The following is a 27,638-nucleotide window of genomic DNA, read 5'->3' as shown; positions in this document are numbered from 1 at the left end:
ACCGTAAATATCAATATAAGTTAAAGACAACAATTTAATGATTTTCATATTTTAATTCTAGTTCCTGCCAAGATCCACCTGCCCAAAGAACTTCAGGGAATGGGAGCAGTCCAAGCTGTCCGTGGTGATCACATCACCATCAAGATCCCAATCACTGGCAAACCTGAGCCAGCTGTCACTTGGCAGAAGGGCCAGGAGATCCTGTCAAACTCTGCTTATCACCAAGTCATAACCACCAGATCTTTCACCTCGCTGGTCTTCCAGAAGGGAGTACAGAGGAAGGATACTGGCTATTACATCATTAATGCAAAGAACAGATTTGGAGCTGACAAGCAGACTATCGAGGTGAATGTGGCTGACATACCTGACGCTCCAAAGGCACTTGTTGTCAGCGACATTTCTCGGGACTCGATCACCTTGACCTGGGAGCCACCTGCTAACGATGGTGGAAGTGACATCATTAACTACGTGGTGGAGAAGCTTCCTACCAGTGGTGATAGATGGATCCGCACAGGACAGTCAGCTGACTGCAGCATCACCATCATTAACATATTCGGAAAGACCAAGTACCAGTTCCGTGTCCTCGCTGAAAACCAGTTCGGCCTAAGTGCTCCTTCTCAGCCAACTGAGCCCATTACAACCAAGGAAGACAAATCTGTGATCAGGAACTATGACGAGGAGGTTGACGAAACCAGAGAGATTACTAAGGAGGAGGCTCTGTTCTACAAGGTGAAGGAGCTGTCTTCCAAGTACACCATCTCTGAGGAACTTGCTCGCTGCCAGTTTGGAGCTGTTTATCGCTGTGTCGAGATTGCCACAAAGAAGACCTTTATGGCCAAATTTATCAAAGTCAAAGGTACTGACCGTGAGTTGGTTCTCAGGGAAATTGAAGCCCTGAATATGGCAAGACATATGAATATCATTTACCTTTATGAATACTTTGAGAGCATGGAAGAGATCATTCTGATCTTTGAATTCGTCTCTGGAGTTGACATCTTTGAACGCCTTGGTACCAGCAACTTTGAGCTCTCAGAGCAGGAAATTGTCCGCTACTTAAGACAAGTCTGCTCGGCTCTCAAATTCATGCATAGCCATAACTTTGGCCACTTTGAGATCCGCCCAGATAACATTGTCTATACAACAAGAAGAAGCAGTAACATAAAGATAATCGAGATGGGCCAGTCAAGGCTGATGGTTCCAGGAGAAAACATCAGAATGATGTTCTCAGCTCCAGAGTACTGTGCCCCTGAGGTGCATCGCCACGACCAGGTCACAACAGCCACTGATATGTGGTCTGTTGGTGTTATGGCCTACGTTTTGCTCGGTGGCCTTAATCCATTTGCAGCAGAGTCAGTGACAAAGATGATTGAGAACATCTCCAACTGTGAGTACATATTTGACAGAGAAGCATTTAAGGACATCAGCATGGAGGCTATGGACTTTGTGGACAGACTTCTGGTCAAGGACAGGAAGCTCCGTATGACTGCCCAAGAGGCTCTGGATCACCCATGGCTCAAGATGAAGATTGAGCTAGTCAGCTCTAAGGCAATTAGGACACTCAGGCATAGAAGATACTACCAAAGTCTGGTAAAGAAGACAGACACGATTGTATCAGCAGCTCGTGTTGCCTTTGGTGGTGCCTTCAAAAACCAGAGAGGACTGGCTGTTGGTAGAGTCAAGATTGGAACCGAGTATCGTGGCCTCCGTGCTGGTCCTGTCATGCATGGCTCAGCTGAGGAAGGTGGCCATGTGAGATTCACTTGCAGCATTGTAGACTATGACAAGAGTACTCAGGTGTCTTGGTACTTTGGTAACCGTCAACTACACCAAAGCACCAAGTATGAAATTACCTTCAGTAATGGCTTTGCCAGCATCTATGTAAAAGACATCGAAGAGAGCGATGACGGAGTGTACAGATGCAAGGTGGTGAGTGATGATGGCGAGGACAGTGCATATGGAGAGCTCTTTGTTGAATCAGTTAGGAGCATCAGAGAGCACTACATCAGCCGATCCATCAAGAAACTTAGGAGGAGAGTCGACAAGACTAAAATCCTGCAGAGACCGCCAGAGTTCACTCTGCCTCTCTACAACCGCACAGCCTACATTGGCGAAGATGTGCGTTTTGGTGTCACTATTACTGTACACCCTGAGCCCCATGTGACCTGGCTTAAGAATGGAGAGAAGATTAAGCCAGGGAAGGATGAGCACAAGTATACATTCACCACTGATAAGGGTCTGTACCAGCTGATGATCCACAGCCTGGACCTGAATGATGATGCTGAATACACTGTCATGGCCAACAACAAGTTTGGAGAAGACAGCTGCAAGGCCCGGCTCACTGTGGTACCTCATCCTGTGACGGAGGAAACTATGAGACCCATGTTCAAACGTCTGCTGGCCAATGTTGAGTGTGTTGAAGGACATAGTGTACGCTTTGAACTTAGAGTCTCTGGAATCCCAACTCCTGCACTGAAATGGGAGAAGGACGGTCAACCTCTGCAGTTTGGTTACAAGGTCATTGTGATAGAGGAAGATATTGACTTATATGTCCTGCATATCAGAGAGACTCTCCTTGAAGACTCTGGCTTGTACAAAGTTACTGCAACTAATTATGCTGGCTCTGCAAGCTGCCAGGCTACACTGAAGGTGGACCGTCTTACCTACACCAGGAGAGAGTACAAGAGTGAGGAGGAAAAATACAGACATGTACAAAAACAAATTGAAAAGACTAACAAGATGGCTATGCAAATTGTTGCCACCGAAGAGGTCACAGCTTTCAACCCCACCGCCCAGGAAGCTCTTAAATTTGCTGCAGAGATGTACAAGCCTGCAGTGAGCACCAAGAATGTTGAGGGTGAGTTCGACATCAGAGAGGAGAAGTCAGAGACCAAGAAGCTGGAGGAGGAAAGGAGAATCTTCATGCCATATGAGATCCCTGAGCCCCAGGTTCATGATCCCAGAGTTCTGGATGAAGACAAGGCTATCAAGCAGTTTGTGCCTCTTTCTGACATGAAGTGGTACAGAAAAATAAGAGACCAGTACGAGGTCCCAGAAAGGATGGAGAGGATTGTGCAGAAGAGGCAGAGACGAATTCGCCTCTCCAGATGGGAGCAGTTCTATGTCATGCCCCTGCCAAGAATCACCGACCAGTACAGGCCAAGATGGCGTATTCCAAAACTCAGTCTGGATGATCTGGAGACTGTCAGGCCTGCCCGCCGCTCTCCCTCTCCTGAATCTGAAGTCTCCTTCAGGTCCAGGAGGAGGTCTCTGGGAGACCTCAGTGATGAGGATATGATGATGCCTGTGGAAGATTACCTTTCAATGAAGAGAACAGAAGAGGAGGAAATGATGCTAGAAGATGAGCTTGAGCTTGGCTTCTCTGCCTCTCCTGCAGGCAGCCCTGTCCGCATGCAGCGGCGTGCCATGGCACGTGAAGAGAGGAGGATGGAGGTCAGGCAAGAGGCTGTTGAGGTGACTGAAACAAAGAAGAAACGTACTATTTCTCAGTACATGAGAAGGAGAAGGTCTCTGTCTCCCACATACATTGAGCTAATGCGTCCAGTTTCTGAGCTGATCAGACCACTGCGCCCCAGACCTGTTGAGGTAGAGGGTGAGGTTGTGGTGAGAAGGTCCCCTACACCTGAGAGGACCCGCCCCCGCTCTCCCAGCCCAATCAGGTCAGTTGAGAGGTCATCCCGGTCCTCCTCCAGGTTTGAGCGGTCTGCCCGCTTTGACATCATGTCCCGCTACGAGGCCCGAAAGGCTGCTCTGAAGTCTGAGAGGAAATACGAGGTGGTTAGCCAGACTCCTTTCAGTCTGGACCATATTCCACGTGTGACCGTCAGGATGCGCTCACACCGTGTACCCATTGGCCAGGACACCAAGTTCACTCTGAACATCCAATCTAAGCCAGAGGCTGAAGTCATGTGGTTCCACAACGGAGCTGCTATTTCTGAAAGCAGTGAGAAATACATCTTTGCCAATATGAGCGGTGTCCTTTCCATCACCATTCTGGAATGCCAGGAAGAGGACAGTGGAACATACCGCTGTGTGTGCTCCAACTCCAAGGGAGAATCTTCCGACTATGCCACCCTTGACGTGTCAGGTGGGGGTTACACCACCTTCTCCTCTCGCCGTAGGGATGATGAAGCTCCAAAACCTCGCGTTCCTGAAATCAACAAGATTGACCACTACCACACAACCCACTTCAAAGCTGGCTATGCCTCTGAAACTCACTTAAAGGTAGAAGAGAGCAAATCTAAGCTAACTGAGACACATGAAGTTGTTACACGTGAGAGATATGCTGCCTCCTCTGCTGAGAGGTACTCCTCTGCTGAGAGGTACTCTTCTGCTGAGAGGTTCTCCTCTGCTGAAAGGTATGACTCATCCATCAGGTTTGCCTCTGCTGACTACCTATCATCTGGTTCCTCCTACTCATCTGACAAATTTTCCTTGACTGGGAAACACACCACATCAGAAGCTAAACTGAAGTCATCTGCTGCTGCTGTTACGGAGGAGGCTGTTGTCACAAAGGTGAAGCCGTCTCTTCCTGCAAGAATGCTAACCAAGCCCCAGTCTTTGACGGTTGCTGAGGGAGAGACAGCCAAATTCTCCTGTGATATTGACGGGGAGCCTGCACCAACTGTAACATGGATGCACGAGACCAGAACCGTTGTCACATCTCACCGCATCCAGGTCACCACCACTCAGTACAAGTCCAGCTTTGAGATCTCCTCTGTGACAATCTCAGATGAAGGCAGCTACACTGTTGTGGTGGAGAACTCAGCGGGCAGACAAGAGGCTCACTTCAGCTTGACCATCCGCAGACCTGCTCCTAAAGAGGAAGTCAAGGCTGTCAAATCCCCTGAACCATCTATAAAGTCACCCACTCCAAGTGTTAAATCACCAGAACCTTCAGTAACATCACCTTCTCCCTCTGCAACCTCTCCTATCCCCAGTGTCAAGTCCCCCACTCCCAGTGTCAAGTCCCCTGAGCCCTCCGTCAAATCACCAACTCCAGGTGTCAAGTCTCCTGAACCCACCGTCAAATCACTAACTCCAGGTGTCAAGTCTCCTGAACCCTCCGTCAAATCACCAACTCCAGGTGTCAAGTCACCGGAACCAAGTGTAACGTCTCCTACTCCAAGTGTGAAGTCACCAACACCAGGTGTGAAGTCACCAACACCAGGTGTGAAGTCACCAACACCAGGTGTGAAGTCACCAACACCAGGTGTGAAATCCCCTACACCAAGTGTGAAGTCTCCTGAACCAGAGGGAATTAAATCTCCAAGGAGTGTCAAGTCACCTGAGCCTGCTGCACCCTCTCCAGCACCTGGCATAAAGTCACCAGCTCCAAGTGTTAAATCTCCTGAACCTGAAGGAGTGAAGTCACCCCAAGGCATAAAATCTCCTGAGCCCAGACTGAAGTCCCCACTTCAAAAGTCTCCAGAGAGAGTGAAGTCACCTGAAACAGAGGAAGTGAAATCCCCTCGAGGAGTCAAATCTCCAGAACCCGCTGGAATCAGATCACCAAGAGGCCTCAAGTCCCCAGAACCCGCTGGAATCAAATCCCTGAGAGGCATCAAGTCCCCAGAGCCTCCCGGCATCAAATCACCAAGAGCACTGAAATCCCCTGAACCTGAGGGGATCAAATCACCTCTCAGGATGAAATCACCTCCTCCCATCATGTCCCCCAAGAGAGTTGTGTCTCCACCCACTGTAAAATCCCCAATTCCAAAACCTCCCAAGGTTCTTAGTCAGCTCAAAGCTGAGGCCTTTGAGGAGTCAGTGAAGATGTGCTGCATCTGCGAGAGCAGTGTCAGGGAGGTGGTGTGGTACGTCAACGGGAGGAGGCTTTCACAGAGCAGTCGCTTTGAGATGCAGTACTCTGAAGGCTCCTGCAGCCTTCTTATCCACGATTTAGCAGACAGCGATCAGGGAGAGTACATCTGTGAGATGACGTCTGAAGGAGGTGTTTCCAAATCCTCCTTCTCCTTCACTGGACAGACGTTCCAGTCCATACGAATGAAGGTCACAGCTCACCGTGAGCAGCAGCTGGCACTTAGAGGTGAGAACCTTCCTGGGTTGTACACAGAGTTCAAGTTGATACATATTCAAAGAATTACTAACAAAGCATGAACTTTAGGGAAATGTTAACATCGTACTGTTTTCATCTCTAGCCTCAACAGGGTCCATGATGATGAGTCACAAGGAGGCTTCATCGTCCATGAGCTCATCCATGATGATGAAGAAAGAAATGCACACAATGGAGGAGTCCTCTGCTTTCTCATCCTCCAGCCAGCAGGCCCTGATGTCATCCATGATGGAGTCTAGCTCCTTCAGCAGCATGGCAGCTGAGATGAAGTTTGAGACCATGTCCATGTCCAGCATGTCATCAATGGCATCTGAGTCATACGCCATGAGCTCCAGCAGCATGACGGAGATGGCCTCTCACATGGAGGGATCCACGTTCAGACCAATTGGTAAGATGACATTGCTATGTAATCTCTTAAAGGAGTTTGTGTAGCGCTCACTCTGCTTTATGTTTTCGGCATTGATACTCAAAGGCAGCAGAGGAACGGTTCTTTTAAAGTTAATAGCTAGAAATTGTAACCTGCTGCCGCAGCTGAGTTTAACTGTGCCGCTCTGTGGTTCTCCAGGGTGTGCTCCCAGGATCGAGGCACTGCCAGAAGACATCAGCATTGAGCCTGGTAAAGTCCTTACAGTTGCCTGCGCATTCTCTGGTGATGCCAAACACATCGAATGGTCACGAAGCGGGAGAACCATCGAGGTGATTGCTGGTGGACGCTTCCACATCGAGACCTCAGAGGACCTAACCACTCTCATCATCACCGGAGTGAGGGAGGAAGATGCTGGAACCTACACCCTCAAACTGTCCAACGAGCTTGGATCCGACACAGCGACTGTTCACATAAGCATTCGATCAGCGTAAAAAGAAAACAAAAAAAACAACTAATCTTTCAATCTTCCCCTTTTCCCTACTTCCGTGCCTTTTTATTTATTGATTAAGCAAAATAATCTACTTGATAAAGATCTGGATTTCTGTTCTTGTAAATATAAACTATTTTTGTACCAAACTTGACATTAATTTATGCCAAACTAGACTCAAGTCTAAAGTTGTTATAAGATGTGCCATATTGGATAAATATGACTTAGGATTTTTGATCCATTTTTCTGTGACATGTACATAATGTATATAGCCGAATTGAACGGTTATGGAAATGTATGCATTGTTATTTATGACAATAATATTAACTGAAACAAAATGAAACTAAATGTGGTTTAACAGGAGAAAGTTTCAAAAGGAACGAATACCCTGTTAAACTGAGAAACTAAACTCTGTGCCTCAACGATAAGTTGAAGTCTTAAGATTGCCTCAACAGGTAGAGAGGCTCCCTGTTGATGTTAACTCAATTCGAGACGGAAATATGAACGCACTGCTGTAGATGAAGAGCAGTGTTGTTGTATTAGAACAAGAGTGTGAGATCTTGAGTGCTGTTTGCATATACCCTCATGTAAGCAGGACAACTGGACCTCGTGCTCTGACTGAATATGTCATCCAGCCATTTCAATGACATGCTCACAGTGCGAGCGGCCTGCACTCCCTGAGCACGTGTTTTTTTTTTTGTTTTGTGCTCTTCTTCTGGCAAACGACCACTCGATAGGACTCTTGGGTAGTACCATCAACCTGGCCAATCACGATAATAAAAGTCCGTCGGGTGCTCGTTTGCAGAGGCAGAGCTGGCTCCTGGAGGTCTGCAGTGTGTGTGTGTGTGTGTGTGTGAGATAGTTTTTAGGAGTTCAGTCGAGCTGAGCGTCGCCATTTGGCCAACACCACCGCTGCTGCTTTCAACGAGGACAGAGAGAAGTCCTGCCGGCGCTCAGCACTTTGATTTGATTGAAGTTAGACTTGTAGCGTTGATTATTTTCGCAGCCTCCTCGAGTTTTTCTCCAATTATTGATTTAATAAAGCATGATTATCAGCACTACAGAGAGGCTCCACTGTGGTTTTTGTCTCCTGTTCTTTCTTTGTCTTTCGAAAATCACAAGCAGATACTTTAGTTCGTTTTCCAGTGTGTCCAACTACAGCTGACAGGATGTGATGTACGCTGGAATGATAACTTTAGTTCTGGGTTTATAACTCCTCAAAAATAAATTGTCTTTTGGATCAACTTGTCCCTCATGAAGGGTAAGTTGATGCACTAGGCAGGGTCTAATTATACCACTCATTATGTTAAAGTAAAACTGAACATTTTAACCTCATATACAGCTAAATCTCTGCAAGACTAATTCAAGACATCTTTACAGTTTTATTTAGAGGTAAAGTTTATTTCACAAGGTCCATTTCCAAACTAGAACCAACAGAAATTAACAAACTGGACTAACTCTCCTGACATGTCAACAATTTGAATCTAAATGACTCCTTAAGGTTTTATTTAAAGATTTATTTTACAACTATAACATGTTTTATTTGTCTTTAACAGGGCCTTTGTAAAACCTTTAAAACTTGAAACATGAAAATGTACATAATCTGGCCACTACTCAACATTCAACATTCAACATTCTGCAGGGGAACATGAACTGCTGCGCCCTCCTGGCTGCTCCACCAAACTTCTGTGGCTTAGATTCCTGAGCACATCCCAGCTAGCAGTGTAGAGCTAGCATCATGCTAACAGTAAGGGCTTGTATTGTAACTTACTACAGCATAGGGTTGCCAACTGTCCCGTATTAGCCGGGACATCCTGTATATTGAGCTAAATTGGTTTGTTTCATACGGGACCTCAATTGTCCCGTATTGACAATTAACTCTTGTAAATACAGCGGACTGCAATCTATAGTAGTGATGTGCGGATCGATACTGAAATATCGATACTTCCGATACCAGATCTTTATGCTCTAAAATCGATTCTCAAATCAAAATATCGATACTTTTGATACTTCAATCATTTGAGGCAATATATATCATTAACAGGAACACAGTGGAAAGTAACTAAACCATTGAGATCTTGTCTAAATGATACGCAGTTGGTGGGAACTACTAGTTCTAGTTCTTAATAATTAAACAATAATTTATTGTAATTGTTTTATTGTTTTACTTATTTTCTTTTTTGTTTTTTGTTTAAAACACAATTTTCACATATTTCGTATGATTGTGTCCTCTGGTTTTTCTGTTGTATTAGCTCAGCTTTATTGTAAATGAGGCCGCTACCTCGTTATACTTACGAGTTTAAAATAAATAAATAAATAACTCAGAAATACACTACTTTTTTAGATTTACCAGACACAATAGGTGTATTTGCAAAAAATATCGGTATTGGATTGGTATCGCCGTAATTTTACTCAGTATCGGATCGGAAAGCAAATCGGAGGTATCGAACATCACTACTCTACAGATCCTAGATCAGATAAAACAGCAGATCAAGTGCCAATCCCACCGCCTGTCATCCAATCAGAGGCCCCCCTCAAGTCCTGCAAAAAAGTGTGTAGAGGATTTTCTCTCTGATGGCCAATTAATGGTCAGACACAAGAAACAGATGCAGCACAGAGCTGATCAAAATTGAACTTCAGATATCTGTAAACTGACATGTCATGTAAGGACTTCTCTCTGTGCAAAAGGACAAAAGACTGCTTGAGTCAGTCAAGAGCAGCAAAAAGTATCCATGGAAAAAGTTCATTTGGTGAGTCACACTCCTCTTTTGCATTTAATTTTTGTTTTGACTGTTTTTTGATGTATAGAGACAAATTATGGTTTCTTTGACGTTTATTCATATGAGGTTACATAATGATACAGTAAGGATTAAAGGGAATATACACACTTTCTGCATTTCCAGTTGAATCAGAATCTGAATATACGCTGAATTCCCACATCAAGCTCACACCGCCATGGCATGTGCACCTGTCCCTTATTTAGTAGTGAGAAAGTTGGCAACCCTACTACAGCACTAACACATTAATTAAATATTTTTGTCTTTAATTGTTCAGGCAGAAGAACCATGAACATCTCTATGTTCTTACCACTTGTTCCATGTGCCTCTCTTCATCACAGGGTGAGTAAAGTTATGACACTTGAAAAACTTTGTAAGGAGGATTAAGTCCTCACTACGATCAATAGAGAAAAGATTTTCAGAGTTAAGTTGTAAATTTCCGACTTTTAAACTCTCAAACTCACAAGAGTAAAGGTGACAGCCTTTAAACCCCGTCCTGAGAAATGATACCTGGAGCTAGCTTAGACAGCTAGCTTAGACAGTTAGCTTGAGCTGCGCCGTGAACAAAGTTCACATGCATTACAAACGTGTCTTCTCGTTTTCGCGGTCTTTTGAAGCTGCAGAGTTTTTCATCACTACGTAACAAACCTGCAGGATGACGTCAGAGCCCGGAGACTAAACACAAACTTCTGCTGCTGCCGGAAAAATTCAGACCATAGACTGTAAATAAAAATGGACAGCGTTGCTCTGCCTCTTCCCGTTATACGGTTCTGAAGCCAAAAAATCATGCTCCTGTGCGCCGCCATTGCGCAGCCAGAGCCTGTGAAGCCACTGTAATAAGCTCCGCCCTACATCGAGCGTCACAAGACGCTGTGTGTCCTTTGAAGTTTCCCTCTACGGCGGCTGTGAATCAAAGAAAACCCGGAAGTAAAAACCCTGTTTTTTAAACTCTAATAACTAATGAAAATAAACTGTTCAGAACAAAGAGGCCTTGGACACAAAACAGTCAAATACTAACTACATATCACCACAGCATACGGATGTGAGAAACATTCGTGCGACGTGTATTTATTTTTTAAAGTTTGACTGCTCCCCCATTCATTTGAATGGGGGAGATGGATTTTTTGACCTATACTGCAGCCAGCCAACAGGGGGCAGACACTCCGCTGAAAGCTTCACCACCAGCCGAGCCGGATGCACCCCTGATTCAGACCACCACAAACTGAAGTCCTGTGACTGATATTTAAAGTCTACAAACAGCGGAATAAAAAATGAGGAGAAAATAAAAATAAAGATGGGAGATGATGAGAGAGACTTCATTGTTCAGGCACATAAGAAAAGGCAGCAATATTTTTTGACAGAATCTCATCCGTGTTTGTCTGGGTCTGTAAACTGTGAAGATACTCAGTGAACATGCAGTTCACAGCATCGGCCACCAGGTGTCAGTGTTACCTCTGTTTATAACAGCAACCTCTGAATGCAGAAGCTCAGTGTCAGTGACATAAAATCAATCAATCAGACTTTATTTATAAAGCTCTTTTCATACAATGACATTGTAACACAAAGTGCTGTACATAAATGCAACTTAAATAGAAAACGTTTAAAAAAAAACAAAAGAAAGATATGTAGAAAAATAAAAAGACCCCCCATCCTAATCCCAACCCCAAACCAACCCCACAATCCTAAGGTTAAGAACACAATATATGCAGCAATAATAATAATAACAATAAAAATAAAAGTAAAATAAATACAAAATAAAAAAGAAGTTCATGTGTTTGCATGATTGAGACCAATGTTTAATGATGAGAGAATCAGCCTCAGTGGACCTCACGGTGTTCGTCCAGCTGTCTGCAGATGGAGGAAACACAGATCAGTCTAACGTCCTGTTCACCGATTCATCTTCATCATGAGTCTGAAATCACAAGTCTGAATGTTTCGTGTCACTGCAGAAGGACGACATTAAACAGAAAGAAGAGGTTTCCTTCTCTTGCAAAGAAAACAAACAAATGTCAGATTTTAACAGAGATATATTTTATAAAGATATAAACACGGAAGCTCAAACCAAACCTCTGAGCTCTGAGGACAGCAGGAGTGTGTGCTTGTGTGTGTGTGTGTGTTCTCTCACACTGATCTCAGCAGGTCTCTTAAACAAACATGTGACTTCCTGTCGAGGAGGACGGCTGCTTTCTTCCTCTTCAAACACTGACCGGGCTGACGTTGCTAAGCAACTGTTGTGCAGCTTTTTGTTGTCCTGTTGTCTTCGTGCGAGGACGAGATGGAACGATGCTGCTGAACGTGACCTGATCAGTGAACCACTCTGCAGAGGATGACCTCTTTTCTGTCTGCAGAGATGGACGGAGCTGGGTACAGAGTGCAGTATGAAGGTGTAATACACAGTCCAGACTCTGAGATATCAACACATGAAGTAAGGGATAATGTATGGTTAGCAGGTTGTTCTGGGAAAAAGAATCCCGACAGGATGGTCAAGACCCCTCCGCTTCGCATCCTGCTAACTATACATTATCCCGCTTATTACCCGGCTGAAAACTTAAAATGCAAACACGTTGTTAAAAACATGATTTTATTGATCTAAAATTATTTATGTTTACAGTTTTTAAAAATAGTCCCAGTGATTCCACATCAGTTATCGTTCCATGGTGATGGATTCTTATCTGCCTGTTGCGGTGGATTTAACATGAAGCTGTCCTCATTCAGCTCTCCTTCTTCTCTGAGCTCTGTGGTTCACAGACCTTTAAAAATAAACAAATGTCACAGCTTTAAACCCTGCTGCTATCATCACCACCGCTCATGGTTTAAGTTTCTTTGTAGAGATCGCTAACCTAAAGTTTCTCTCACCTGCTCCACTCCTTGATCATATCGCTGGACAGGATCCAATATGAAAATGTCCGTAGCCTGAGGATTTAGCATGCTAACCGAAGCTAACGTTTTAGCCACATTGTTTACCAGTATGATGCTAATGTAAGCTAACGGTTTTGCCTCACCTTACAGTCTATGGTGTCATCAAGCAGAAGCTAAATGTATCTGAACTCTTTTCCTTGTATTGATTTGACATGACATGTGATCAGTTTGTCTCTGGTGTTGCTCATGATAGTGAAAGTTAATAACAGTCGTTAAGGGATTTGACCAATCAGAATCAAGCATCTTACACAGCTGGAAGATCAGTAAGAGAGCTGGGTAATAAGATACTTTAAATACTGTCACTTTATTAAGGCTAGGTTTGAGTAAAATACCCTTTACATACATTTATTTAAAGAAGAATCCTTCCCTTTACAAGTATATATTTAACGTGGGACAGTTTACCCTCAGTAGTGTCTGCCCGGTGTGATGAGCAGCAGAGAGTGAGCAGAGGTGACAGCAGTGGGAGGATGAAGGAACGTCTGAACACCGCCTTTGACAAAAAGAACACAAAGAGCTGAGGCTCATTACAGCCGTTGTCACTGAGCCACACACACACACACACACACACATACACACACACACACACACACACACACACACACACACACACACACACACACACACAAACGTTCTAATCAGCATGTGGAGGAAGCTGGCTTTTGCTGCATGTTTGTCTTCAGCCCTCAGGTTCAGTCTGCCGCTCTCAGTCCAGGAGAAGATTATGTTTTATATTTCTGTTCGTCCTCTGTCGGGGTGAATCTGTCTTTTTCTGTTCTCAGTTTATAATGTGTGTGTGTGTGTGTGTGTGTGTGTGTGTGTGTGTGTGTGTGTGTGTGTGTGTGTGTGTGTGTGTGGATCCAGCAGAGAGAGGACGTGGAGCTGAGGGAGTAACTGGCCTGAGGGATCGTCCTGCAGTGCTGACAGCTCCAGCTTCTGTTCCTTCTGTTTGTGTTAAATGTTGCTTTCAGAAACAAGAACAACAGAAAAAGAGAGAGAGAGAGAGAGAGAGAGAGAGAGAGAGAGAGAGAGAGAGAGAGAGAGAGGGAGGACGGGGAGATAGATGGAAGAGGAGGGACTGTAGGACAGAGACAGACGACAGAAACAGTGAGGAGGATAAAACGTTGCATCAAGCAGGTTTCTACTCGTGAGGCCTGAAGCATGAAATTATTACAGGAAACTTTTAGAATATCTTCATCCAGCTTTCTGAGAAATTAACAGTTTTTATTCTGTGATAAATGAATCAGTAAAAGAAGAGTATAATAAAGAGAGCGAGTTTATACTGATACAGCAGGTTGAACATGTGAAAAATCAACGTGCATCCCATTTCCCATGGTGGTTAATGTGAGGAGAATTTCTTTCTCTCTATAAACAGATATCTGCATGAAGAGGAGCTAACAATCTGTTCTAGGTCAAACATTTACACTGAGACAAAAAACTGCTTGATGCTGTGTCACAAAAGACAATCAGTGTTTAGATTTCCTGACTTCCTGGAACGCAGCATCAATGATGGATCCGACCTCCATTCAACAAACAAACATTGTAAAAGTAGTTTTCTTCTCCTCTTGTGGACAGACCTGACAAAGCTTGACTTTTGACTAATCTGCATCATGATGTTGTTATTTCAGCAAACTTAAGACCTGTTAATTACAAGAACATCACAAGAACATCAGTTTCTGTTTCGGGTTCATACCGCTGAAGGAAGCCAGAGTGAAGACTCTGTGGAACTGATTACAGTGAATCTGAGACTCAACACAAACAGGTGAACGTGTGCTCCTCTGGAGGATGTAATGAACCAAGGAATGATGGTTTTTTTGCAGACTTCAGCCTGTGACTGCTGAGAGGTGAGTATCTGTTCCTAGAGAGGCATTGCATTTGGTCATCAGATGATGGATGCTGAGTGCTGATTGGTTGTGAGATGGGTCCAGTACGTTGTGAAGCGTCTGCTCCGGGCTCTCTGGGCTCTCTGTAATTGTTGGTCTAAGGCTGCAGCCAGCTGTTGTGTTAAAATGGTGGCATGTTAGCTGAGAGCCCACAGAGAGAGACGACAGGCTACTGTTGACTCAGAGACATAAATACTGCAGCGAGCCATTCTGCACCTCTGTGATGGAGCGTGTTCCTCGCTCTGAGGTGCAGCGCTGCCCCAAATACTCGATGTTTCTCTCCTTCGTCGCCCGAGGAAGCAGCAGCAGACGTGTGAAGTGACTGCAGCACTGGGACGCTCCTGTCTGTAATTTAATAATGCAAACTAATGTGACACATTCAGCTGATCTCCTCTGACAGCAGGCTGCAAACAACACAACATTAATATCTTAATGAGAGACGAGTGTTCAGAAGTGATGCTGCTTTAAAGAGTGTCAGGAGGTTAAATGAAGGGATGAGGAAGTTCAGAGTCAAATCAGTATCTAGCTTCACACTGATGGAGAGAGAAACACGGTCTCTAATGAGACGACGTCGTTTCAGATTAACTAAACCATCATCATGAAGAGGAGAAGGACGAGAGGATAAACAGAAATATATAAAATGATTTCAGTAAATAGTTTATGACAGTTATTAAACCAGAGATTGTCCCTCCATCAGTTTGTTGATCATGATGAATGAGACGTTGGTGCGTTAATGAATCCATTAGAGACTAAATGTGCAGAAAACTGGACCGGAGCTGAAGGAGAGTCTGAGGACGATGATCAGGTTCAGTCAGGAGTTGCTTTTGTTTAGATGTGTTTATGATGTGTTGATTGAGAAACAAGCTTTTACATTTCCTGCAGAAACAGACATGAACATTTAGAGCATTTTATAAGACATTGATGTGATTTACTCCTGAACTGTAACCCTTCCATAAATGAGATGATCGTTCCTGCACACATGGTTTAAAGAGCCACAGTCATTCAACTGCAGCAGTATCAGTTGCAGCTACACCACAGGGTGTGTTGGCTGCAGATGAAAGTATGATTTGAAATTTTGGGGCAACAAAATTACTTAGAAGATCAGGGCAAGATGCAGGTTTTGATTCAAATGCAGGAAACCATTCGGCCAATCAGTGGCCAGACCCATCAATTAGCTCACTTCCTGTTTGCTGTTTAGTGGGCCTGGAGCTGCTGTCCTTGCAAACAATGCAAACACACACACACACACATACACACACACACACACACACACACACACACACACACACACACACACACACACACACGCACGAACGCACACACACACATACCTGTCCCATTAACGGCCCGTTTGTGTGGCAGTCACATTAACCAGCAGCAGGACGAGGTGCTGCTAGTAGCGGGCACTGACAGCGTCTGTTTGGATATTTATGTCGGTGTTTCTGTGATAAAGCGTGGCGTGTGTGTTTACATTTTACAGCCATGCTCAGCCTCTGGAAATACGTGTTTAGTAGTGTGAGATTCAGAAACGGAGAAAATCACTGCGACTGTCGCTAATGTTTTCTTCTTCTTTTGCTATTTAATGAAGTTAGCATTCTTCTTCTTCTGTTTGCTAATGCAGCTAGCAAACAGCTTCAAGACGCTCTTTAGCCACTTTGATTATTACAAAGTGAACGAATATTCAAATATGAAAAAATCATTGCCCATCCCTAATGACAGATATAACGGACTAATCACAGTCCTTTATTTAGAAACCTCTCTGCATGACAGGGAGGTCTGTTGAATTTGCTACAGTGGTCGACTTAAAAAACTAGATGATTTATTTTTAAACGCATGCCACTGTCTGATCTGAGCAACGTCACACGCTGCTGTGCTCTGATTGGTTGTAGGTCTGCAAAATTGCTTCCAGAAGCCCTTCAGGTTCATACAGCTTAAGGAGGCCAGAGTGAAGCCTCTGTGGAACTTACTGTTTACTGTGAAACTGAGACTCACCACAAACAGATGAACAGGTGCTCCTCTGAGGGATGTAATGAACCAATAACAGAGTTTATTTTGCAGACACATCTGGAGGAGCATACCTACATGATCCTGCTCAATAAACAAGATGAAGCATTAAAATATTATAGATAAAACTTTAACGCTGTATGCATTAGAAGCTCTGATATCAGCTGTGACAGTGTTTGTCTGGACTGCACCTTTAGTTGTTGCTGTTAGACAGATTTCATGGCTTCGTGCTTTTTGTGAGAGGCTTCAGGATAAACTCAAATTTTTGGTTCAAGTTGAAACTCGGCCTCAGTTTTTCCACCCGCGCCCTCGTGACTGTTTCCATTAACTCTATCTAATCGGTCCACCTAAAACATTCGCTCCACAGTCGGCCTCTGCACTGTGAGGACCTTCAGGGCTGGGAGGGATCGCAGGCAGTCATAAAAAGGAGGATGAATTCCTCTGCATGAACTCGGTGAGTCAGTGATTCCTCTGTGGATTCGTTTCCTTGTGCTCAAAGAGTTTAATAAGCAGAGAGAGAAACGTTCACCAGCTAAGTCTGTGGGTTTAGCAGAGAACGTGTCTGACACAGTGAAGCTCTGCCCTAGATTTTTATTTAGATATCTCACACACACATGCATACACGCACACACACACACACACACACACACACACACACACAAACACACACACACACACACACACACACACACACACACACACACACACACACACACACACAAACACACACACACACAAACACACACAGTCAAGATGTGTGTGTTACCCCTGTGTTACATCAGAGGCGGCTCCCTGGTTGAGAGCAGCCTTTTACATCACCCTGTTTGTGGACTCACCAGTGTTAAGGTGGAATTACAGTAAAGTCTGGCTCATAAAGAGGAATGACTTGACTTTTGACTTTTGACTAATCTGCATCATGATGTTGTTATTTCAGCAAACTTCAGACCCGTTAATTAGACATCACAAGAACATCAGTAAAGAGGAATGATTCTGTGCTTTCTTTTTTGGAGCAGTGATGCTGAAGCTGTTCCAAAGATCTGTTGTTTAGTCGTTCTTCTTCTGAGGCTGTGTGAATAACTGAGCAGCCGTCTCAGACATCTCTGCTCGATCCAGAGGTCACTCAATACCACAAACGCTTCTTTGAACATAAATGGAAGGCATAACCTGCTCTTAAGGTCTCTAAAGGTAGAATGGGAGGTAGAGCCTTCAGCCCTCTCTCTACCTTTAACACAAACCACTCAAGGTAGATTTGTGGAACTGTACGAACATTTGATAACATTATAGATTGAACACATCATCATATCTTAAAGAGCTGATCATCTTACCTAAAGTCTCTTAAAGTAGTATGGGAGGTAGAGCCTTCAGTTATCAGGCCCCTCTCCTTTGGAATCAATCACCAGTCAGGGTCCGGAAGGCAGACACCCTCTCTACTCAAACTTTCCTTTTTGATAAACCTTATAGTTAGAGCTCGCTCAGGCTTGGACCAGCTCTTAGTTATGCTGCAATAGGCTCAGACTGCTATAGACTTAGACTGCTTAGGACTTAGACTGTTATAGGATTAGACTGCTATAGGCTCAGACTGCTATATACTTAGACTGCTATAGGCTTAGACTGCTATAGGCTTAGACTGTTATAGGCTTAGACTGCTATAGGCTCAGACTGTTATAGGCTTAGACTGTTATAGGCTTACACTGCTATAGACTTAGACTGCTATAGGCTTAGACTGCTATAAACTTAGACTGCTATAGGCTCAGACTACTATAGGCTTAGACTGCTGGGGTAACTGAAACATCATACTCCCATCCACCCATCTCTCTTAATTAATTCATGTCCCGTTAATACACATAAACTAAAATCCCTCCGGGGGTTTCGTGTCCCGTAGGTTATGTGGATCTTTGTTGCAGATCACCTACTGCTGTGATTATTGATTAACTGCAAGACAGTCATGTATCAATCCATCAGGATATCTGATCAACTGAAGACTACAGTGCAGGATTAATGTCATTTAAAATGACAGTCTGCAATATTTACCGAGAGAATAAATCAGCTGAGACTGTTTTCTCACAGACCAGAGTTGTCGCCCCCTGCTGGACATTAGAGAGAATGCAGGTTCTGTGATTTTTCATGAGCTCTGAAAAGATCGATGAGACAGAACAGACCTGGAATCTGACAGTCAGCAGGGGAGAACGTTTGAATGTTTGGCTTCACTTTTGGGGAGCTTTCAGATCATCCATTGTTTATACAGCCTATGGTATTAATTGATAAATGAATAAAAGTATTGATAATGATTACTGGATGTAGAAAAAGTAACACATTTCCATGTATAATCCACTTTAGTGTGAGTAAAGAGTAAACTGCATCAAAGCATTAACTCAGTTGACTTAAAGTAACAGATAAGTAAAGAGTAGATAAGTAAACAGTGAATACAATCTTTACTTACAACAACTTTATTCAAATAAGAAACAAACATTTTTATGGAGTCCGATACAAAATCACTGAATCCTCGTCTGCTGTAAACACAAAGTAAAGCTGATGCAAACAGAAAGGAAATACTCTGTGAGCTCAGATCCTCCGGAGTTTCTCTGGTCTGAAGTCTTTTTCTTTTTCAGTTCATCAGATCCAGCTCAGTCAGAGAGTCTGCTGCTGTTTAAAACGTGACCCCAAGAGGAAGGCTGAGACTCCTCCTCTTCATCAGGTTTGAATCATCCTTGTATCGTCCATTTCCAGTTTCACTCCTCCTGCTTCACCTTAAAGATCAGATTATCTCTGACCTGGGGGGCTGTTTGTTGTAAAAATATCTCCCTCTTAAGAATGATAAAATAGATACGCTCTCTGGTTTGGTGTCTCATACTTGAGTCCTGAGGGGAAGAGAGGAAAGATTTTTGATGATGCTCTTTATGAGTGATTAAAGTTCCAGTGAGGAGTTTTCAGCTTGTTATAAAACAGACTGAAATTAATCCTGATGTTTTTGTATGTGTTGCTTTGTTGTTGATGTAGACTTTGAGCTATGCCATGCTAATTCATGAGTCTGAATATGTTGGTTTGTTGTGTTTGCAGCTGTGCAGAGAGATAAATGTTGCATGAAGTAACACAGCAGGAGTGTGCAGAGGAGGTGTGTGTGCTCCACCTAGTCTCTTAAAATGAGTGATGATAGTTTATTGAAAACTTTAATGATGTGGTAGCTATAACTCATCATGTGGATCAACTTTGGTTTTACTCTTCCTCCTTCAGGTGAACCATCAAACTCAGGTGATGATGAACGAAGAGCTTCACTGTGATGAAGCTCTGCAGCGAGGAGGAGGAGGACGTACGTCAGTAACTTCACCTCAATGACAGCAAGGCTCAAAGCACGTCTCCTCGATAGTTTCCAGTGTCTGTTTTAGTCCTGCAGTCTAATAATATCAACACACACACACACGTTGTCCGTTGACGTCCTCAGGGTGTGTGTGTGTTCTGCCTTCGTCACGCTGAGCCCAAACTGTCAAAACCGCAAAACTTCCATCGTTTCTCCAGAGTCGCTCCGACGCCGCTCAGCTCCTGACGGAACATCGACGGCAGACGAACCATGAGACGCTCCAGATCCACTGCAGACACCTGACGGACAGACAGAGGCAGGTAGAGACAGATAGGCTCTTGTTAGACTTTGTATGGTTTATCTTTAAGGTGTGTAAGGGCTTTAATGACCTTTAAATGCTACACACTGTACCTTTAAATACTACACTCTGCACCTTTAAATACTACACACTGCACCTTTAAATATTACACACTGTATCTTTAAATGCTACACACTGCACCGTTAAATGCAACACACTGTACCTTTTAAATACAACTCACTGTACCTTAAACTATGACACACTGCACCTTTAAATACCACATAAAGTAGAGGAGTCTCTATCAGTCTATACCTTTGAGTCTAGTCTCTGAATGTACGACCACAGATACTCCAGGTTTGCTCCAAACGGATGGACATGGAGGAAGGTGGATATGATGCCTGCAGAGAGGAAGAAACAAAGTCAGCTCATGAAAGGACAGGGTGGACCAGAACTCCCTCAGTAATTTGTTTAGCTGTCATTCTGATTTTTTTTTTTATTATTATTTATGCTTCTTTTGAATTTTGTCCTTCAGTGTCCAAGCCGTGTGAACACTGGCTGATGAAGCTAACGGAGAGAGAGGAGGAGAGAGAGGAGGACAGAGAGGAGGAGAGAGATTGAGGTGGATTTGAGGCCACAATCTGCATCCTCATGAACTGCTGCACAGTAAACAAACTGCAGAGCTGCTCTGTAGAAAAAACGCTGCCCGAGCAGAAAACGCTCCTGACTTGATTACTTCTGAGAGGTCCTGCAAAGGTAGGCAGCCATGCAGAGGGAGCGGGTGTGTGAGTTTGTGTGTGTGTGAGTGAGAGAGTGTAAGGGGGGGTGGGGGGTAGAGTGGCGTCCCCTAGAGGACCGGGCCCAGCCAATATTTATTTCCTTGATTTATGTGGCGAAACGCTGGCAATTACAGACAGGCCTAATTCAATTCCTTCTAGCAGACCTGCTCACATGGAACAGAGAGAGAGTGTGTGTGTGTGTGCACTTTAAAGAAGAAAGTTAAGTGTCCAACTTCAACCAAGAAAACTACTTAAGGGACTGTGTTCTGCTGATGCTCTGTAGCATCATGCACGTCGAGGAAGAACAGTTAAGGTGAAACCAGATTCACAGCAGCAGGTCTTAGAGGTCCAAATTCATGGTAGGTCTGTGTTTAATCACAAATAAATGTAAAATTTGTGGAGGTTTTAAACCTTTAACACAAAGGTTTCTTTCAGAGACGATGACGTTCTGTTTCCCGAGGACCCAAGAGGACACCTTTAAGAGTGAGACTCAACAGACCGATGAAGAGAGGGGACACCAGCAGCTCACACATGGCTGCAGTCTGCATCACTCACCATCCATCTGAACGCCGCTGTTTTACCGCTTTCTTCACTTTTCAGAAGCTGCGGAGAGAGGTGCATGGTCTTCTGACACCATGAACCCCTCTCCGTGCATGAGTCCACCAGCTGGATCCTGATCTGTGTGGAGATGGATGTGATGCTTGTGTAAACCTCTGCAGCAGCAGACGGAGCAGCGAGCCTCCTCTCTCCTTCATATCTGGATTTCTCTGCACAGCTAATAGAGATGAATGTGCTGCTGTTGCTCTGCTCTCCTCTGCTCCGGACACACACTCACTGATCACTGTGAGCTCCTGCTGCACGTCCTGCAGCATCACGATTTATCCCTCGGAGAGAAACGCTTGGCTGAGATGGATTCAGTCCAGCTGCTGTGTTTGTGACGTGAACACACACACAGAGGAGACGGCAGAGTTTAAAGTGTGTGAGCTGCTCTCAGTTCAGTGTCAGTGTGATGTGTGGGGGTGTTCAATCATCTTTAATGCTAAGCTAACAAACAGTCAGACCCTGCTGTGAACCGCTCTGTCTCTGCAGGAGACACAAAGAAATCAATGCAGAGACGTCTGCATGGGTAGCATGAGCAGCACCTCCTGCACAGACTCTCCCTGGACTTTCAGGTGTTCTGACAGCCGGCAGATCATCCAGGTCACGAGATTACAATCCAGGTCTGTGAATAATCCTCCAGCAGCGTCCTGCCTTTAGCATCCACACGCTCACTGTTTGCACCAAGCACGGCCTGAGACAGTTTCAGAGAGATGCTGAATCATGTTTACAGAGAGGATGAAACTCTGTCACTAAAGCTGTGTTTACAGAAGGCACAAGCAAAGCCTTCATCATGCAGCTCGTCATCACACAGGACGGAAGAAATGAAGAGACTGAAAGAGGCTGCATCGATCATCCAGACAGTCAGAGGGGAAACCTGGTTTGACCCTCAGCAGGATGATGTTAGCCCCGGGTTATGTAGTAATCTGAGAGCTTCACAGACTCCATCTATCAAACATGTTTGTCATTCAGGAGCACATTTAGAGCTGTATCGTCACTACCGGAGAGGAGGAGAGGTCTGGAGCCTTTACCCAGGAGGTGTTAGTTATTCATTTGAATGAGCCGCGCTCATTGGCTCGCTGCAAAGACGAAGCTCTGTTATGAACTGTGAAGTCTGTATCACATCTTTTATGACAGCAAGTGTCCCCTTCTCATCCAGCTCTTCATCTGTGCATGAACAGACCTGAGCTCTGTCAGGATGAGAGCTCACAGCTCTGTGCAGAAGAGAGAGGAGATGCCGACAGCTCATATCCACAATCAGATACAAAACAAGAGCAGACTGCACAACTTGAGTCCTGCTTTGTGGGAACAAATGATGCCCATCAGTAAAAACATAATATTAATTCTCTCCTCAGTCTTTTGTTTCCTGCAGCTGAAGTTATAACTGAGAACCGTCTGCTTTCATGAACCTGAATTCTAATAAAATGTTTTGTGTGTTTTAAACTCTGAAGCTGTAAATCTGCTCTCCTCCCTGCAGGAGCTCACACTCACCCAGAAGCAGCGCCTCCTTCTCTGACGCAACTCCTCCCCTCGCGATGACCTCACTCCTCCTCTCTCTGCTGAGGAACAGAGCGGGAACACACCCGTTCAGACCCTGTTGACACACGCACACACACACACACACACACACACACACACACACACACATTATACATATGTAGGTTAAAACAATGACACACACATATTTTTATCAATCGTTAGTTGTGATATTTAACGTTCAAACGGCTGATACGTCTACAGTTCGAGGTTTGAGCACCGAAGTTTGAACTCTGACTCTTTTAGGCTCTCAGTTCCTCTCCCTGCACTGATTGGTTGAAACAGAGTACATGGTGTACACATGTTGTGCAGGACAAACAAGCACTTTCCAACACACTCGGATCATACATGTTTAATACGTCACAGATTTAAAGGAGCAGCGCGGCCGACTCTGCAGCTTTATTTATAGATTGTCCTCTCTCAGCTCACGCTTCAGCAGAGACAGGGTTAAAAGTTTATCTCCTATGATATGTTAACATGTACAGACGTGTTTGTGTGTGTGTAATGTGTGTATGCTGCCCCTCTGACGGTCTGTTAAGTGCACTGAGATGCAGCAGAGCACGAGAGGAACCAGCTGACCTTTGACCTCTGACTTTCCACTGAACTGCGTTTCTGAGGTTTCCTTTATGGTCACTTCTGCTTCTGAAATTTAATCTGTGCCACCTCAATATATTCGAAGAATTTGGGAGCATGGAGATTATGTGGTGCAACTTTTTATTTCCATCTCTCTGTAAAGCATTCACTGATAGAGTGATCGATGGTTGATTAGTAATGCCTGCTTAAAGGTACAGTGTTAAAATGAAAGCGTAGCTCTCAGAAGGCATTAATAATCAACCATCGCTCCAATCAATCCAGCACTTACATAACCAATCAAATGTCTCTGCTCTCAATACTGGTTTCTCATTGGTTAATATCAGTCTTCAATCACTTCCTCTCTCTGCTCTACATCCTCACCTGACAGAGCTGGCTGTCGTGAAATCAGAAGAGCTGAAGAGAAGCTGGAGAGAACTCTGGGATTTTTTCTGCAAGCTTTTAGGAATGTTTAGGAAAATTGAATGTGTTCACCAATGCAAATAAAATCATCGCTGTGAGTTAATTGCATTTAAAGACACAAGAAGACGCGAGTGACGCAAGTATAGTGGAACAAATCGAGCAAGCTTTACACATAAATGGCACAAATTTGTGAGGAGTTCAATGTGCTATTCTCTTATTTGCAAGGGTTGAAAAATCTGGTTTTCAGCAAATAATTTGTAACCTGATACTGAATCAGCTCAGAGATCCTCTGATGACGTATGATGTGAAGAACAGAGTGACAGAGGTTCATTCATCTGTAAAATTTAGGAAAAACTGATGGTGTCTGTGATTAGCATAACCGGCAGAGAAGGCTCAGAGTTTAAAGTTTCAGGGAGAGAGGCTGAGAGTCGGCCTGAGACGGGAGTAACGCTGCGTCTCAGTGTGCGTTTCTCCTTCATGTTTGGAGAAGCTCCTAACTTTCTGAAGTTGGGAGCGTGCGATCAAATAAAAAAGATTATTTCAAACCCTGAAACTATCAACAAATATCAGATAAACAAATAACATTTGAAGAGAGAGTTCAGAGGACACTGACATTCAGACGTGTACAGATGACTCTGAGAGGACATGAAGGAGAGGTTTTTACCTTTTCATGCAGATCTCCGTTGGTCCCGTCCACAACCTCCACACCATTGTTCAGCAGCTAGAGAGAGAGGGAGAGAGGGAGAGAGAGAGAGGGAGAGAGACAGAGAGAGAGAGAGACAGAGAGAGAGAGAGAGAGAGAGAGAGAGAGAGAGAGAGGGAGAGGAGTAATGAGCGGAGCTGCAGTGAAGCCTGGAGAGTTGCAGCAGAGGAGCGTTTGTTTTCTGTTCTCATGTTTTATGGATGCGTCTGTTGGAGGATCTGTGTGCTGATCTGATCAATGATTCAATGAGATATCACACACACACACACACACACACACACACACACACACACACACACACACACACACACACACACACACACACTCACACACTCTCTCTTCATGGATTAGAGGGACACCTGTTGAATGTATGAGACTCAGTCCTCATCAGTTAAACCTTTACTTCTTTATGTTTGATACACTTTCTCGGTCTGCCTCTTAGTTCAAGTTCACAAAGTTAAATCTGGCAACACACATGTATTTATACACCATACATACACACACTCACACACACACTCACACTCACACACACTCACACTCATTCACACACACACACACACACACACACACACACACACACACACACACACACACACACACACACACACACACACACACACACACACTGTGGCATGTCTCAGGTCAAACCACTCAGCAGGAAAGAAACAGAAAAACATCCAGGCAGGACCGTTACCATAGCAGCCCTCATGTCCTTCATCCCCCTTCATCACTCTAAACACTGCGTGTGTGTGTTTGTGTGTTTGTGTGTGTGTATGTGTGTGTGTGTGTGTGTGTGTGTGTGTGTGTGTTTACAGACCATGAAAGAGCCTCAGAAAAAACAGAAAGTAAAAGCACTTTAGCAGAGAACCGGTCCTCTGGGCTGACGCTGCTGCAGGACACGTTCCTGTGAGGTGATTTAAAACCACGCGCTAACATCTGTGTGTGTGTGTGTGTTTGTGTGTGTGGACACACACTGACACCTGTGTTGCATCATATTGCCTCACTCCTCCTGTGTTACATGTCATTTTGAGTGTCATTATTTCCAGCTCTTAATCAGAAGGATCAATGAGAGCCAATCAGCTGCGAGCGTTGGTACCATAGACTGTATAAATAATGGACGTAGTATCCGTGATGTCACCGTCTGTTCCTGAGTGCTGTTTCGAAGCCAATCATCGGCGGCAGCCATATTGGAAATGCTGAACTCAACCAAACCTAGTGTGAGGTAAAGAGGCGGGATTTGAGCCTCTTGGCCAACAGCTACGTGTTCCCGCCTGTCAGTCAAGTCAATCATGTCCTTATTTGGGCAAAAACTCGTAATCTTAATATCTTCTGAACCGTTGCATTAGAAAAAAATTCACCCCCATGCAGTGTGTGCCGATAGAGAAATTAGCTATGTAGGGCCAAGCCGTTTTTCAAACCAGGCTGTAAACATGTTTATTAATCCTGCAAAGATCGTCTTCTTTGAATGTGTGTCTATGTGGTTTCCGTTGTTTCTGCAGCCAGCCTCAAGCGAATTCTCGATGAATTGCAGTTTATAACACTTCCGCATGGGCTTCATATTTTGAGACCGGAGGTTGCCGCTTGGTTGGTACTCACCTTGTCTCTGAGCGTTAGCACCTCCCCCTCCAGGTAGTGATGCTCCTCCCTGGCCTGCTCCAGCTCCGCCTCTTTACTCTTTAGCTTCTCCTGCAGGCTCAGGAGTTGCTGCAGAAAAAAAAACACACATAGCAGATTACTTGTCGTACCAGAGTTGTGCAACAAAGTTCATCACAACATGTAAGGTGGTTTAAAACATGATATCACTACTGTTTAAGGTTTAGGGTGATCCAGGACTGATGATATGATTTGTGACAAAGACATAATAATAAAATAGGAGAAAAATAATATAAGGAAGCAGCGTTAATGTCCAATTATTATGTTTTTGCAGCCGGGGCTGACATTTTGAATCACGCACCGTCTCATGAGACAGCAACTCCAGATCTCCTCCATCATCAGACTTTAGACAGATCACTGGAGAGTAACTGCTCAGGTAAAATCACACTTTTACTCACTCTCAGTTTGACAAATCTTTGAGTGTATGTTACCTGGTGATAAATAAAGGATCTAAAGCAGGTGTGTGTCTCAGTAAAGCTCTTAATGTATCCGTCCTTTTTCTCTGAAGGAGCGTCATCAGGTGACAGACGAGGAGCGACAGGATCGTGACGTTCTCTCACTCAGCGAGAAGCCAAATCAGCAACACATTAAAACAAGCCAGCAGGCAGCGTGTGTGCGTGTGTGCCTGTGTGTGTGTGTGTGTGTGTGTGTGTGTGTGTGTGTGTGTGTGTGTGTGTGTGTGTGTGTCTAATGTGCCTGCTTCTATCAGCGCTGTCACTTTTTATTGAGACAGACAGGGAGTCGAGTCAAATCAGGCTAACTCGTACCAAACGAACGGCGTGCTCTAACAAACCGTCTCTGTGTTTATTAAATCAGTGCAGCAAAGCATCATGGGAGAGCTCTGAGTCAGCGCAGGAAAACACTGCTTGTTTTTATGTTCGCTTCAGGGAAGTAAATAAGCTCTGCTCGCAGCTGTTTTCTGATGCAAACCTGTCTGAACACACTCGCTCACACACACACACACACGCTCACACACACCTGGCTCTGCAGCAGGGTTTGGTGCCTTGCTCGGAGGCATCTTCACAGACGTGTTTACATAGAGGAGAGATCCAGACTCTGATCTGTCTGAGGGCTGAAACCTGCACATGCTGAGTCACCTCGCTCATATGTTAGTGCCGGTGTGGTCGTCTGACGTTAAATCAGAGCTTAAAATCTTAAAAATCTTAAATATGTGTCTGACTGCAGACGTGTACGGACTGATCCGGTCAAACAGACTCCTGAGATAATCCAGAGTAACCTCTAATGCCTGACTCATGAGA

At 44.4% G+C, this 27,638-nt stretch overlaps 2 protein-coding genes across 8 annotated transcripts in view; one reads left to right on the top strand and one right to left on the bottom strand.

The window, feature by feature from the left end:
* Positions 1-8,011, top strand: part of ttn.2 (titin, tandem duplicate 2) — a 198,922-nt gene extending 190,911 nt beyond the window's left edge. The window contains 4 exon segments of the mRNA XM_034694393.1: positions 62-4,978; positions 5,210-6,067; positions 6,189-6,482; positions 6,660-8,011. Coding sequence (XP_034550284.1) covers positions 62-4,978; positions 5,210-6,067; positions 6,189-6,482; positions 6,660-6,952 — 6,362 coding nt within the window. The 3' untranslated portion in view covers positions 6,953-8,011.
* A 10,941-nt stretch (positions 8,012-18,952) lies between these two features.
* The window catches only part of enox1 (ecto-NOX disulfide-thiol exchanger 1), a 77,072-nt gene continuing 68,386 nt past the window's right edge, over positions 18,953-27,638 (bottom strand). For 5 of the 7 annotated variants that reach the window (XM_034694605.1, XM_034694606.1, XM_034694607.1 and 2 more), the window contains 5 exons: positions 26,323-26,430; positions 24,688-24,744; positions 22,986-23,088; positions 20,434-20,519; positions 18,963-20,122 (listed from right to left, as the gene is read on the bottom strand). In XM_034694605.1, coding sequence (XP_034550496.1) covers positions 19,991-20,122; positions 20,434-20,519; positions 22,986-23,088; positions 24,688-24,744; positions 26,323-26,430 — 486 coding nt within the window. In that variant the 3' untranslated portion in view covers positions 18,963-19,990. Of the gene's footprint in view, positions 20,123-20,433; positions 20,520-22,985; positions 23,089-24,687; positions 24,745-26,322; positions 26,431-27,638 lie in introns of all 7 variants that reach the window. The other 2 variants (XR_004632827.1, XM_034694604.1) reach the window with 2 other exon arrangements.

Source organism: Notolabrus celidotus, chromosome 10, assembly GCF_009762535.1.
Source record: "Notolabrus celidotus isolate fNotCel1 chromosome 10, fNotCel1.pri, whole genome shotgun sequence".
Classification (NCBI taxonomy): domain Eukaryota; kingdom Metazoa; phylum Chordata; class Actinopteri; order Labriformes; family Labridae; genus Notolabrus; species Notolabrus celidotus.
Note: the sequence above shows the minus strand (reverse complement) of the source record. Positions and strands in the feature narration are given on the sequence as shown.